Source organism: Montipora capricornis, chromosome 7, assembly GCF_036669925.1.
Source record: "Montipora capricornis isolate CH-2021 chromosome 7, ASM3666992v2, whole genome shotgun sequence".
Classification (NCBI taxonomy): domain Eukaryota; kingdom Metazoa; phylum Cnidaria; class Anthozoa; order Scleractinia; family Acroporidae; genus Montipora; species Montipora capricornis.
The window spans coordinates 28,171,394-28,186,393 of record NC_090889.1 but is presented as its reverse complement, the minus strand read 5'-3'; the positions used below and the strand labels follow the sequence as shown (position 1 = coordinate 28,186,393).

Here is a 15,000-nt window from a genome sequence, read left to right as displayed (position 1 = left end):
ATTGTCAATAGCCATAAAAGAACCGCTTTGAAATGGGTGAGTGATGTCTTTGGCTTAAGGGCCTAATGACGTATTTTTTGGGGTGCGTTGCTAAGGATGTAATAGTGAACTAATTTGAGAGAACTTGGCATTATTTTGGTCAGTTTCCAACTTTTGTAAACCAATGACCCTAAATATGACATCATCATGCCATGCCCATGGTCACGTGACCAATAAAAGAAAACTCTCAATTTGTCTACATGCTACTCAATTTGGGTATTTTAATCGGTGGTTTCATAATTTGTATTCGGTTTTGCATCCAGCCAAGCATGGTTTTCTTTTTATTTTGAAAAATGTTCTTTTTAGGGAGAGAAACGATACTGAAGTACCCATAAATTTTTCAAAAAAGATGATTTGAAAAAATCAATGCTTAGCTATATTCTGTAGTTGGAGGTGAAACATGCCATATTAAAAAAAATTAATTCAATTTAAAGACTGCCGGAAATTTAGCTTCTTCTCAAACCGGAGTTCGAGGAAGGGCGAGGAAAAACCTTTGATGCAAACAACAGTTATTGCGTTGATTTTTGCTTGTGAGTGGGTTTCCTGGTCAGCTCACGATATGATGATGTCAGTCACCGGAAGTAACATTCCACTTCCTTAGCAATGCGCGAAAAATACGCCTGTGGGCCCTTAAACAGTTGAATCACTTGTATGTGTGCCTTTGTTCGTTGTTGACTACAAGTCCTCTTTTTTGACATTGGTGATCCTGCATTGTGACTTTTAAGTAGAAAATGATCAAAAGGTGTTTGCTTTTTTTGCTTTGCTGTTCAGGGTGACTTCACCTGCTCATTATTTCATGGGTGATTCTGCGGATTCCATTGTAGACTGCAAGCAGTTCCTTCATAAATCAGTCGAGTGGCCCGCTTTTCTGAGGCAGTCGTATTTTGTCACTCAAACAAATAAAATGACCGAGGGAGGCTTGGGAAGAGGAGAGAAAGAAGGGACTGCACCCATTGCAGTAACCGACGGGTTCAGAATCAACAGATCTGCTAATCTAATTAGTGAAAGTGATATGACAGATCATTGGACACCTTTTTTATTGCTATTGTAAATAGACACTCAAATAACTATAGTAACGGTGGGATATTACTAAACAACGAAACAGTGAAACAATGGGCCCTTGCCTTGAAATCCGGGAATCCCGGGTTCAAGACTCGCTCTGACCACTCATTGAATTTGATCCAGGTAGTCCCTGGTTCAACTTCCCAGCTGCACTTGTAAATAGCCAACTGGTTTGCCTCCGGCCAGTTGGGATTCTTAACAGGTGTTGCTGTTGTTATTCTTTTCCCGTCGTTTCATTGTGTTTCATTGGCCCTGAAAAGCCCCTATGGGGAGCGGTCAATTAAGTACAGTTACTGTAGTAGTAGTAATGAAACAGCGAAAGAAGCACCAAAACCAACAAAGGTTGGATTTGAGATTAAACTTCGTTTAATCTTAATCTGAGTCCTAATCTTCTCAATGAATTAGGACCAATAACGTTTTAGGCCATGTGCATGTCGTTTTCAATCAACTATTCGGAAAGGAAACCACAGAAAAACTACTGTATTTACTTTGAATTTAATGAGCGACACTCTAAAGAAGCCCGCTAAAAAGTGTGGCAGAAAAGCTAAAGCAGGGAGAGGCCTCAGATATTTGCCAGATTTGCAGAATAAATGTTAAATTGAATGGTGTTTTGGCAAGTTTCAATGGTGTGATGTTCATCGACTACTATCAAGGACAAATTCTTGTTTAGAATGGATGACTCATCAATCATAAAATCTGAAGTGAGAAGACAGATCTTGTTCTGCAAAAATAATCACTCAATACTTGTTTGAAGCCATTTCCTTTAACAAGTTCCATTTTCTTCTCAAAGGCAACTACCCATAGATAATCGTGTTGGCTGAATTTGGTCTTTGGTGATGCTGCAACGAGGAACGATTACCACGATCAGATGGCGTTTGATTTCGGTCACCCGTAGACACAGCTCTCATAAAATAATAATGGTCTTGCCAGTTAGCGGCACAGCCATAACATACTTGCCTGATAGCATCATAGGGGAGCTTCGACTGAAAGTTTCTGCTCTTTTTTGTGTTCAATGTTCCCCATTTGAAGTCATAAATGATCGAAATCTACCGCAAAAGCCATATGGTGCTAAAAATCAAAGCACAATCTGACAAGAAGTAATTTTAACTCGTCAAGAAAATCTGACAGCTATGCATTGTCAATGGACCAATCCGAATTTCCCATTGCACCAGCAATGGGAAATTCTGAAGGCGTCAGTTACTGCATTGGGTGCAGTCCCTTCTTTCTCTCCTCTTCCCAAGCCTCCCTCGGTCTTTTTATTCATTTGTGTGACTGACACAACTGCTTCAGAAAAGCGGGCCGCTTGACTGATTAATGAAGGGGACTGCTCGCAGTCTAATTCTGTTGTGGCCCATTTAGTTTACTTCTAGTTTTAAATTAATGCTTTAATAAAATGTTTTTGGCTGCTGTGAAAGTGTTCGCAATTGAGTTGGATAACATTCACTATAAAAAGTTATTTTTCTGGTCTTTCCTGTTGCAGGGCAGGTTTGGTGCAATTATAGGTCTGGGACTTCCAAATATATACTTTGCATGGAGAGTTGCTCGAGATTTTGGATACTTGGCTTTCAAGACTGTGGGAGCTGCTGTGAATATACATCGTATGTCATCAGCATTGTAGAATTTGTCATGACATCCTTTAACTTGTTCAATTTCCTCTTGAGAGGAAAAACATAATTCTGTCATTTGAGCCAGAGTGAACTGGGCATGAAAGTGTCAAACAAAATCAGTAATTACAAAATGACTTGCTGCAGGTGCATTTTCCTAAGGTATTCACTTGGCACAAAGAAAAAAGTAAACAAGGGAATTAGATTTCTCAGCACTTACCTGACAGGGAAATGTCACAGTGGTTCCCTGAACCCCTGATAGACTGATATGAGCAATGCTGGTGCAATATCTCGCGGCTGTGGCCTGGTTACCACAATCTAAAAGAATCGAAGCACATGTGCCTTTCCTTTGAGTTGTGGAGAGTAAGGCTGAATCAATTGGCAGTAGAAGGGGTGGGAGGAGAAGACACCCACTCCAATGGCCTGGGGACCAGTATTCCTCATATATCAGTCTATGAGGGGTTTCGGAGAACCACATCTCCCTGTCAGGTAAGTGCTGACCCTCCAGGGAAATCTAATTCCTCTTTCACCCCTCGCCTATCGATAGTTGCAATACTGGTGCAGAATTCCAAAGCAGTACTGCCAAGTGAACGGTTAAGGGCAGAATAACACTACTAGAAACTTCAATAAGTCCAAGTGAGGCTTGAGGGGTGTTCTACAACTAAATGTTCTAAACTAAAGTAAAACCCGATACAGGTGAACGACTACTTGTAATGTAACAAAACACAGCAACTCTAAAGCCAAAAACAACTGTTCAATGACCATAAGACACTGCCCATGCAAAGGCAGTCATGCACGGGAGTAACAGTGATGCAATCTACTTGTAACTTCAACAATGCATAGGAATGAAGTCCAAGGCAAAGATTAGAGACCTTTAGCTATGGGTTTATTGTCTCAACCGCAAACTGCAGTTTGAGGTTAGCCGTTTGCCGTCTGAGGTAAGGATGTTTCTGAGCATTAAGCAAGATGTTCGTGCTCTTTCGTGCGCCACGACTGTTTTTCCATTCAATCTCAATGTTGCTTAAAATGCCTGAAAACTCTTAAATATGTCATTGCAGAGCCCTAAAAAGTTATCATTAAAGGAGCTTAGATCCGCAAGAACCAATTAGCCTTAAACATGGGGTCGTTAAGTTTAATTTGTGTAAAAAAACTGCCGTATTTCACTTACCGCTAGAATAGATGCTTGCCATAAAAAAATGAACCGTAAACGTCAAACGCGACAGCAAGGCTAAAGTCACGTGATATCTTGAGGTTTGCGGTAATTCTGAAAAAAACCTGTAGCTAAATGTCTCTATTGACTGTTCATGAACTGTTTACACCGTTAAGTACTGGTCTTGCGAAAGCAGCCTGTGACGCCTCTTGGTGGTAAAAGCACTCGAAGGTCTGCACAGATGCCCAATCTGCAGTTTCTAGGATGAGATCAACAGACAGTCCTCTGGCATCAGCTGCCGAGGTTGAGGCTCCTTGAGTTTAAATGACTAGAGTAACCTAATTCAATTCCTGCCATACACAAGGCTCTTGTCAACCCTCGAGAGACAGATTGGCTTGAAATGGCCCTCTGTGGAGCAATCAAGGACACAATTAAGTAGAGTAGCTGAGAGGATTTATGTTCAGTCTCTCGTCCTTTCCACATATGCAGCAAGGGTACAAACCACACAGATCTTGGGATTTTCTGGAAAGGAGGGCAGAAATTTTTTTCGAGCTGGGTAACCAGGCCTGGACATTTTGATGCATGTGGAAAGTGAGAACTCCCAGGAATCCTCCTTCCTGATGGAATAGGCAAAGTCCAATGCAGAAAGTTCAGGGGCTCTAGCTGCTGAAGTTAATTCTAACAATAGAATGGTCTCGTAAGATAGCTGTCTCACGACAGGTGGATTAGACAAGTCCACTTGCTCCAGTCATGGAGAAAGGCATCCACAGCCAGTGCTCCTTGGTCCAGGTATCTCGAAACATACTGGGGCACTAATGATAATTTAAGTGGGATGGAAAGAGATCCACTTCTGGTTTTTAAAACCTCTGAAAGATGGCTTGGAAGATCTTATTGTCCAAGGTCCGTTCTGTTCTTGTCTCTATCTGCCTGGACGCTGTATCCACTACTGTATTCTGAATGCCGGGAATGTGCTATGCTATCAAGGATACTCCAGCATCCAAGGCTTGGGCTTTAACAACAGGGGAGCCTTTCCCAGGCATGACTCATCCTTCCAAATTATACTTGGGTGAACAGGACATTCACAGAAACACTCCTTTGAGCAAGGAGGTGTTGTCTAGTGTCTAGCATGTTCATTAGTTTTGGCTGAGGTAGGGAGAGTGACATTGATGTGGAGTCCAGCTGGGCCCTTAAAAAGATGACGTGCTGAACCCCAATCTCTCTAGGAAATGTACCACCTGTGCAAACATTGTCTGCAATACCTTTCTCTGTTGATAGAGTAGTAACATGTTTCCTATGTAAATTACAATAACAATTCCCAGTGAATGCAGGACTGCCAACACTGGTTTCAATGTTTTTGTGAAGGCCCAGGGAGCCGAGGACATACAGAATGGTACACTTATGTCCAGAAATGAACCTAATTAGATGCACACCCAATTTTGACCTCCAATGCAACACAAAGTGTCTCTTTAAGTCTAAGCCTTTGGGTCCATCTGATAAGGGTCAATCCTCGACATATCTGCTTGAAGAGCATAATATGCATCCTTCAGGTCGAGTTTTGCACACCTAATTTTGACATCCAACACAAAGTGTCCCATTAAGTCTAAGCCTTTGCTACCTAATTACAACAATAAGGTAAGGGTAAAGGTTAGTGCAAGTGGGTGTTGTCCTAAGTAGCGTGTGTATGTATATATGGAAAGAACTCAAGTGAGGCCATCGCTACTGTGTGCATGTGATGGATGAAGAACCTTCGCTGATCCACAGCATCAGGAACTTCTTATGCAACACCCAAGGATAGAGAAAAATCTCTGACCCAGGTGGGAATCGAACCCATGACCTCCGGATTAGATCACCGTTGCTCTACCGACTGAGCTACAAGACGATTCCCACCCGGGTCAGAGATTTTTCTCTGTCCTGGGTTTTGCATAAGAAGTTCCTGATGCTGTGGAACAGCGAAGGTTCTTCATCCATCACATGCACACAGTAGCGATGGCCTCACTTGAGTTCTTTCCATACATACATATACACGCTACTTAGGACAACTTGACTTGCACTTAGTACTTGGCTTGGGCCGAGCCAACTTGTCCTCAAACTCCCATGGCCTGCTCCCGTCTGGCCTTGTAGCTCAGTCGGTAGAGCAACGGTGATCTAATCCGGAGGTCGTGGGTTCGATTCCCACCCGGGTCAGAGATTTTTCTCTGTCCTTGGGTGTTGCTGATGCTGTGGATCAGTGAAGGTTCTTCATCCATCACATGCACACAGTAGCGATAGCCTCACTTGAGTTCTCTCCATGTAAAGGTTAGTGTTATTTTTAGCTTGGGGTAAATGCAGCTATTTATCTTCACTTGACAAGCAGCAGTTGGGGGACACTGTGACATTAATTGTCTTTAATGTATGGCTTGTGTTTGTAGCCGATATAACGTACGCTCTGATTGGCTAATTGTGACTGAATTGTAGGGCATTTGCAAAAACAAAGCAAAAGGTTATTAAAAAGCCATATAATAAACTACTTACTAACCGAGCTAGCTCGAGCCGTACTGGGGAATATTGGCCCTCGGCCGTTTTTATATGGACCGAGCGCAGCGAGGTCTGTACTGCCACGACCTTGGGCCTATATTCCCCAGAACGGCCCTCGCGCTCGGTTAGTAAGAAGTTAGTATTCCAAAACATGAGTGACGTTGAAGTTGCGGAGAAGAGCAAAGGATCCTGATACACTTATTAAAATCTGTGTGCATCTAATAACGGTCAATCCTTGACATATCTGCTTGCATGTGTCCTTCAGGTCTAGTTTTATCATAAAGTACTCTTGTTGTATTAGGGACCACACTACCTGCAAGCCCTCCATCTTGAATGACTCCTCTCCCAGGAAACAATAAATTGAGGGCCCAGAGATTGATAACAGGGATGTTTTTTTTTAGATGATTCTTTTTCGTAGATGTGCCCTAGTCATCCTGTGGCTCAACCTTCTTTACTGCTCCCTTGGCTAACAGATCGGCAATTGCCATTTCCATTCTATTTTGTACACAGTCAGGTGATTCTCATACGTCATTGCCTTGGGTGACTGTGAAAGGGGAGTCAGTGGGTTAGTGGAGGTTAACCCACTGACCCTTCAGGGGTCCCCAGGATGCCCCCAGTTGACGCATAAAATGGTCTGGCATTACACAGAGTAAAATCTATTAGGTCTCACTCCCAGGGGTCAATGGGTTAAGGGTGGAGACAAAATTAACAAACTTTGGTAAATGCTGTAACTCTTCAGTTTTCAAGTTGGCATCCATGTGTCAAAGTGAGTTGCCACACATTTTTTCAGAATCATCCATTTTAAAAATGACTGATGTGCTTGGTTATATACATATTTTCAGGAATGTACCGATATGCAGGGATGTTTTCATGCCTTCTAAAATTTGATCTTCAACTGGCGGTAAGCTTTCACAACCTAACATATACAGTAAAGGCCTTTTTCACACGCCGTAAATAATTTGTGCATCAAATGGAAACTTGGGAAAATCCTAGCCTTATATTGGATTTGAACCCAGGACCTTCCGTGATCTAGTCAGATGCACTGTGACTTGATCGCATAGGGTCGTGGGTTCAAATCCCACCTGGGGCTCGGATTTTTCCGAGTTTCCATTTGATGCACAATATCTTTCATGTATTTCTCACATTACTCACTAAGGTCATGACTTAGGTCATAAATAATATCTTCAATAATTGATTATTTATTGTCAGAAATTAGTGGAGACATTTCTTTGGTCAGAGGTTCTCTTGATTTCTCTGTTAAGTGGAGAAGGAGTGCCTGTTCAAATCCCCAATGGGAACCAATGCTCAGGTTCTCGACATACCGGTAACTGCAGATCAGGTTAAAAGCATTCTTTGAAATGGTATCTGTAAATGATTAGAAACAGTGATAAAGTAGGATAAAGTGTCTCCTGTCTCATGTGACCTTTACACAATGCCAATAAAGAGGAAACACTGCGTTAACTCGAAGGTTTAATAAACGACAACTAGAAGCAAAACTCGAGCACGAGGAACAGATGAACAGACAAGCCTGCGCAGCTGCTAACAACCCCTGAGTACAAGGTAAATAACGTAGTGGCGTGGTTGCCTCCTAGCACTCTCCGTAGCACCTAGGCACAGAAGTAAACAGAATATGCGTGCAAAGTAAACGACTAAATATAGAAGCTTACAGAGGCTGACCTAAAAAAAAGAAACTGAAAGCGAACCCGAAACTAAACTGGTATACGCACAACAGGTGCAGTCTCTGGTCCCTTAGATTTGTCCTTCTAAATGTAGCGAGTAAAATAAAATTACCAAAGGAAGGTGAAAGGGCACAGACTAGTGTTACTAGAAAGAACGCAAAAGCCGAGCACACTACTTCAAGTCCCAGTCCTGATTTTGCCAAAACAGGGCGCTTCGATGACGGCCAGACCTCCGGGGAGGAACAGCAGCAGCAGACTCGGGTGGGCACGCGAAAGAACCGCGCAGTCTAGAGAAGAGGATGAGGTGCAGGGTGGTGGGACGATGGCTGAAGGTACTGGAGGAAGTTCCTGAACGGGGTCAACATCGTGCATGGGTTGTGGATCCGTGGGTTGTTCATAGGAGGGAGTCTGAGTAACCACTGGAGAAGGTGCAGGGACAGTGGACTGTCTTGGAGGTAGACTAACGGGGTCAGCGTCATTATCAAAGTCAAATGGGGAAGGCTTACGAAGGCCGCGAATGAGGCACTGCGGGGACAGAGCTAAAACTGTCGGAGCCACTGGATAACATTCAGACATAGGCACCAAGTAGAGTTTGCTGCAAAACTGGGAGGTGGTGAACTTCCAGAGCTCGCAATAGAGGTCCTCACGAATGCAGACCACAAGGTATTTCTCACGGGCTTTCAATTTGTCTCGGTCACCTTTCAAGAAAACTAAGTCGCTGACAGAGACGGCAGCTGAGGGTCAGTTGATACAGCCACGAGCCTTAGACTTTGCGCTGGATGCGTGATTCTGCTGGCGGGATTAATTCTGACTAAGGATGAGGTGTCTGTCAACTATGGGAAGCTGTTCGCCAGTTAGCTGGTCATGTTGAGTCCAGACCTCCTGCGCCGAGAGGCCATCACGCCGGATGCGGGAGTTTGTGTTTGCCGTGGCTAGCGCGAGAGTGACGTCAGACACAGGCCCTCCCTCAGGGGACAAGTTGAGGAGCTCTAAACTGGGGGGCGTGGGTTCGTATCCCACCGCTGCCACCACGCCAATAAAGAGGAAACACTGTGTTAACTCGAAGGTTTAATAAACGACAACTAGAAGCAAAACTTGAGCACGAGGAACAGACGAACAGACAAGCCTGTGCAGCCGCTAACAGCCCCTGAGTACCACGTAAATAACGTAGTGGCGCAAACCTTGAGGTTTTGGTTAGCTCCAGATAATGCATCATCTTTTTATTTCATTCATGTAGTCACATTGTATTAGATTAAAATTATGCTTTATTCTAATTTATTAATTAATAATTTATTTACACTAATGATTATACAGATGTGACCTAATGATTTTCAAAAACACAGGTTAGTTTGTTTGTCTTGGTAATCACAAAAGTGTCAAAGATGTCAGGTGAAGCAATTGTTACTGTTAGTGTTGGTGTGCCATTGCAGCTGTTTTGGAGTACACTGGGCTGGCTTGCTGTAAGTGGATGTATTGTTTTCTTGTTCTCTTCTGCCATGAATAATTTATATGAAAAGCGAATTTGCTGTAACGTTAGGGAATAAAAAAGCAACCAAGGTATTTGTGTCTTTGGGATTATATTACAGTGTATTTCACAAAACTTTTGACAGGAGATTTGCGAAGTTCGTTGTAAATTTCATAAGTTCGCTTCAAACTTGGGAATTTCAATACGTAACTGTCAATCAAATAGCAAACTTTGAAACAAACTTGGGAATTTCAAGCCAAACTTCGTGGGAATGTGGGGAAGTAATTTCACCATTGCTCTCGGCTGTTGTTTTGAAATGAGTGCCTTCACCTTGCAAGGAAAGGCAATTCCAAGTTTTGTTCGGCAGAAAATTATTGAAAGCTGGTTAGAATGGAAAGGACCATCTCAAATAGGACAGGAAATGAGACTTCCCAAAAAACCATTGCCAAAATTGTTGATCTTTTCGTTCGCAGGGGGAATATCGAAGACAACAAATGAAGAAATATCACTCGGTCAGCGCGTGCTGAATGATGTGAATAATTATATGGAGTGTTGTAAAACTACATGTACCACCCCAGCAATCCAAAACAAAGTAGTAAAGAATAACGTTCCAATGTTTGCCCAAAATGTCCCGCCGCCTGCATGCAGCCGCAGCGTTACGCAAGATTTTGGTTTATATTCTTTCAAGAAATTCAGCGTTATTCCACAGGAATCACTGACTCTTGAAAATGAAAATATACTTTACCAATATTTAGCAGCTTGCGCGGACAAATTATGCATTTTTGTGATGAGTGTTCAGTGCTCATTCCCACGAAGTTCGGCGCGAAATTCCCAAGTTCGTTTTGAAGTTCGCCATTTGATTGACAGTTATGTATTGAAGTGCTCAAGTTCGAAGCGAACTTATGAAATTCACAACGAACTTCGGAAATTGCCTGTCAAAAGTTTTGTGAAACGCACTGTAAGATACTGACAACAAAAGTTCAAAGAAAGGAACTCTTCAGAAATAAATACAGTATTTTTATGTACCACCATTAAGCAACAGACAATTGCTTATTGGCTTGCTATTCTCGGTTTTCATGTGACATCACGGTCGCCATGTTTGTGCACCTAAGCAACAAAACGGCGGCCATGTTTGTGTCTCAACCCAATCCTATGGGAATTGAACTCTAATATTATGCAAATGTTTCCTTTTGTTTTTGTTGACAAACATGGCTGTGTATCATGTGGGTGAAAACCAATAGGACACAGCTGTTTGGGTTTTTAGGGTTTGGGTCCATGGTTTCTTATTAATTATTAGTTATTAATTAATTATTAATTATTAGTTTATTTGTCTTCATTTCCTCAAACAGTCCTAATAGCCGTAGTGTAGTGGCTTGAAAATCTGAATGTAATGCATTCTCTTACATTTTCAGATGAGAAAAGAAAACATGTCACTGGTCATGATATTTTTTCCAATGAGTCTATTGGAACCAGCTTATCTGTTCTACAAGATAGCTATTGTGAGTCTTTGATGGTAACAGGCAAACTCTCTGTGTTCTCTATTCTTTGACTGCACTCATATGAAAATTAAGATGGCCATGTTGGTGCCAAAACAAGAGAAAAATGTAGCTCAAGTTTTGCATAATGCTGGAGACAAAATAATATTACGAAAATAGAGATTGCATTTGACCCCTCCAATATTGTTCCCATGTCCAATAATTGACCTTGAAAATTAACTCATGACTGATATTGATAGCCAACATTTCTTCACATACTGATGCACAGACTGGATGACATAAACTACCGGTATGTCCCCTCTGTTAACAAGGGGACATTGGGGTTTGCGGTGTTGCTTATTTTTTTGTTGGGTCTGTCGGTGAATAAAATCTCACCTTGGGGTGTTGCAGTGATCTCAATTAAACCCTGCAGTGTGTGATATTTGTTTTTGAATCTATGATGTTCGATGAAACAAAATTATTTGCAGTGTTGTGGTTTTTGTTTGACCCTTTTGAGAACTAAATTTGACCAAAATTCAACTGTATCTTCAATAATTATTAAAAACACCTTCCATTATGACCTTTTGTTGACCTTTGTTCAATATGTGCTTTCAATCTGTAACAAAATATGGTCAAATAGAGTCAAGTTAATTGTTAATGTGTTTTTAAACTGCCAATCCCAAAAATCTGGAGAAGGAGAAGATACGACAGATATGTTTGAAGTCTTACAACAACATGAGTCGTAATCGAATGTGTTGTGTTTTTTTAAGTACATGTACCAGGGGTGTACCTAGCGCCCTTTAAGCAATACGCACATGTGTACTTGAGAAAGTGGTAGCCAGGATTTTTAAAAAAAAGATTTCAGTGTCAGTCTCATCACCAGTTCCCAGTTGCCGGTTATTTTTCAAGGAAAGGTTATCAAAACGAGTTTGCGACATCTTGCCCTTTGCCTGTAAATCCCCTGTTCGTGTTGTACACATGGGTAAAATAAACAACTAACATACTGCATTTTCCTTCACATCTATTTATTGAAATGTTCTTTGGAAATAGTGGAAAATGGCATTTGCGAGACCCTAAATTTCAAAATTTTCTGCCGGAGCATGCCCCCAGACCTCCCTAGTTTGGAGTGCCAAAGGCACTCGACACATTCTTCATGTGCATACATGTACCCCGTGAGGACAGAACTACAGAACATGCATCTTCCCGAAATGCTGTTGTGTCAGTTGTAGCTCACAGTCATGTACATTATTTTGACCAAAAAAAACTGGAGCAAGGATAAACAGGCATCAACAGTATAGCCACAGTTTAGATGCGGACCATATGGTTACGACAGTAAGGGCTTAATAATTATTGTTATGGTAAATTGTTGAGGTTATGACATTGATTGTCCTGCATAAAGAAATGATTATATTTGAACGTTTTTCCCTTTTTCAAAAAGTCATTTAGACCATGTAAATCAAGTACTATTGCTGTGTTGGTGTTTTGTCTACTTTTCTTGCGGTGATGCGGTGTTTGTTCGTGCGGTATTCAGAGCACCCTTGGAGTGAGACATGACAGATTTTACTCTGTCTAATGCCAGACGATTTACTTGTCGACTTGGGGTGTACTAGTGCGTTTCAGGTGTCAGAGGGTTTATTTTATTCTTAAACCATGAGCGTGTATGTTTCAGTAGTAATGGCAGACAGTAGTAATGGCAGACAGTAAATTCCCCTCCCTAAGGAATGCTGAGCTTATTCATGACACAGTCCCCCTGCAACACCTGACATTTAATAGACGCTCTGGGCATTTATTTAATACCAATAGCTTATTTTCGGTAACTGGTGATGAAGCTACAATCATAGACAAAAGTAGTTGGGAAGGTTATGTAAAGTAAATGAACCACACCTGCAGAGCTGTACTTCAACCCGCTCCTGTTAAAGCGCAAAAGAAATAGTTTCACCTTCTCTTATATAGCCCCCCTCCCCCCTAACAATTTCCCACGAAAACCATTCAGTTTTGCACAACATTGAATAGGGGAGAGGGGAGAGAAGCAATGAAGACGTCGAAAGTGCTGACCTTCCTAATGGTTTTGTCTATCATTGTAGTTCCTTCTCTTCTGTATAAATGTGAGGGTGAATGGTCTGTCTTGCCCTTCTGTTTAACTTTAGACTATTAAAGACTGGGACGACAAAATAGCTGATGGTAGGGACGTTCTGGTCTACTCTTTCTTTGGAGCAGGTTTGTTTCTACAAATTCCAGCACTTACATCCAGAAATGTGCATAATAAGATCTAACACTAAGTGTCCCTTCAAGTTTATAGCAAAATATTGATAAGGTAAGATACAAGAAGTGATTTTGAAAAGCATTTAACCATAAAAAATTGCGATAGAACATTTCTTAAAATCATTTTAAGATTAAAAATTGCTAAAAAGCGACAACGTTTCGATGTTAGCTAAACGTCATTATCAAGTCAAAATATGTTAGTGAGTTTCGGTCTATAAGTGCTAAAAAAACTATAGCTGATTAAAAGCTGTAACGTGAGAAAAAAGTAAATAATAATTAAAAATATTAGTATTTGAAAATTGCTCTTCAAGAATCTTAAGCCCAATTTAAATACCCAGACGGACTCCATATGAGCGAAACTTGTTGTTTAATATTTTTAATTATTATTTACTTTTTTCTCACGTTACAGCTTTTAATCAGCTATTATTTTTTTAGTATTTATAGACCAAAACTCACTAACTTATTTTGACTTGAAAATGATGTTCAGTTAATGTCGAAACATCATCGCTTTTTTAGCAATTTTTTAATCTTAAAATTATTTTAAGACATGTTTTATCGCAATTTTTTATAGTTAAATTAGTGTAAGGGGTGAGAGATTTAGGAGAAAACAACACCATGCATCAACTCTCTGTGGCTATGAAGACCTTGTCCAACATTTTAATGTTAAAAGGGGAGGCACTTTAGCCGAGCAGTGAGCTTGAGAGATCTGAAGGTCCTGGGCTCAAGTCCTGCTCTGACCACCCGCTGGAATTGTTCTGAGTGTTCCCGGCTCAACTCCTCGGCTGCATTTTTAAATAGCCGACTGGTCTGCCTCCCACCAGTTGGGATTCTTAACTCTGTCGTATTCATTTGTATTGCTTTACTACTGGGTTAACAGTAATCATTTGTTACCCTTGTTAAATAAGGACTTATTATTATCATCATCATTATGCGAAGTTCTTGCACTCTAAATAGCAACTTATCCATAAAGTGATATGGAATTGGAGCAACTAGGGCGAGGAGCTCATTTATTTGGCACTGCCTCTTCATTTATCTCATCAATGGCAATTGGCCAGTGTAGCCTTTCATAAATGTTACCATTCATGAACAATAATGTTGTTTACATTCTTATTATTAAATGTGGGTGCCTTTTATGCAAAAGTTTCCTAATGCTGCTCATTTACTGCTAAACATGCTTCACTATTGCCAAGTGTTTGTTTGTATTGTTTCAGCTGCCCTGGCACTTATTGTCCGAGTGTTGGTTTTGTTTTCTTTAAAGCGTGTTGTGAAGAACTTTGGACATGGACTTAAAGAGAGTGGTTAGTAACTTGTACAAGGAAGGTTTTAAGTACATTGTAAATCTATGCCCACCACATTCAATTGTAGATACACACCTGCAGATTTGCTTCATAAATAGCGATTTTCTTTCAGTTTTGTCTATATGGACATACATGTATCTCTAAGTTGAAAACGTTAAAAATGAATGACATGAATGAAATTTACACTAGAATACTGTTTTTGTGGTAGTGCACTGTCACTGGGGTGTAAGACTGTAAGTCCATGGTGGCGATAGGCCTGCAGTGCGTTTCTAAATCACAAAAATAAACAGGTCTGTTGGATGCCCCAAAATTGGCAAGAATTTGTGACGCTGATGAATAATAAAGCAGCTACTATTTCCAAAACGATGGAATTACCTGGTGATGAATGACCTCATCTAGGAGAGTAAATTTTTGAGTTTACAGAAACAATGATCAACCTCAAGAGTTGGGTG

At 41.0% G+C, this 15,000-nt stretch overlaps 1 protein-coding gene and 1 non-coding gene across 2 annotated transcripts in view; both read left to right on the top strand.

Moving 5' to 3' along the window:
* LOC138056750 (uncharacterized) overlaps positions 1 to 15,000 on the top strand; it is a 24,923-nt gene that overhangs the window by 6,510 nt on the left and 3,413 nt on the right. The window contains exons 3-9 of the mRNA XM_068902626.1: positions 1 to 36; positions 2,582 to 2,699; positions 7,212 to 7,270; positions 9,392 to 9,508; positions 10,926 to 11,012; positions 13,136 to 13,205; positions 14,462 to 14,548. The exon at positions 1 to 36 is cut by the window's left edge and continues 110 nt beyond it. Of these exons, the coding sequence (XP_068758727.1) occupies positions 1 to 36; positions 2,582 to 2,699; positions 7,212 to 7,270; positions 9,392 to 9,508; positions 10,926 to 11,012; positions 13,136 to 13,205; positions 14,462 to 14,548 (574 nt within the window). The remainder of the gene's footprint in view (positions 37 to 2,581; positions 2,700 to 7,211; positions 7,271 to 9,391; positions 9,509 to 10,925; positions 11,013 to 13,135; positions 13,206 to 14,461; positions 14,549 to 15,000) is intronic.
* Trnar-ucu (transfer RNA arginine (anticodon UCU)) lies at positions 5,967 to 6,039 on the top strand. The gene has a single exon. It is a non-coding gene; the product is annotated as a tRNA-Arg (tRNA).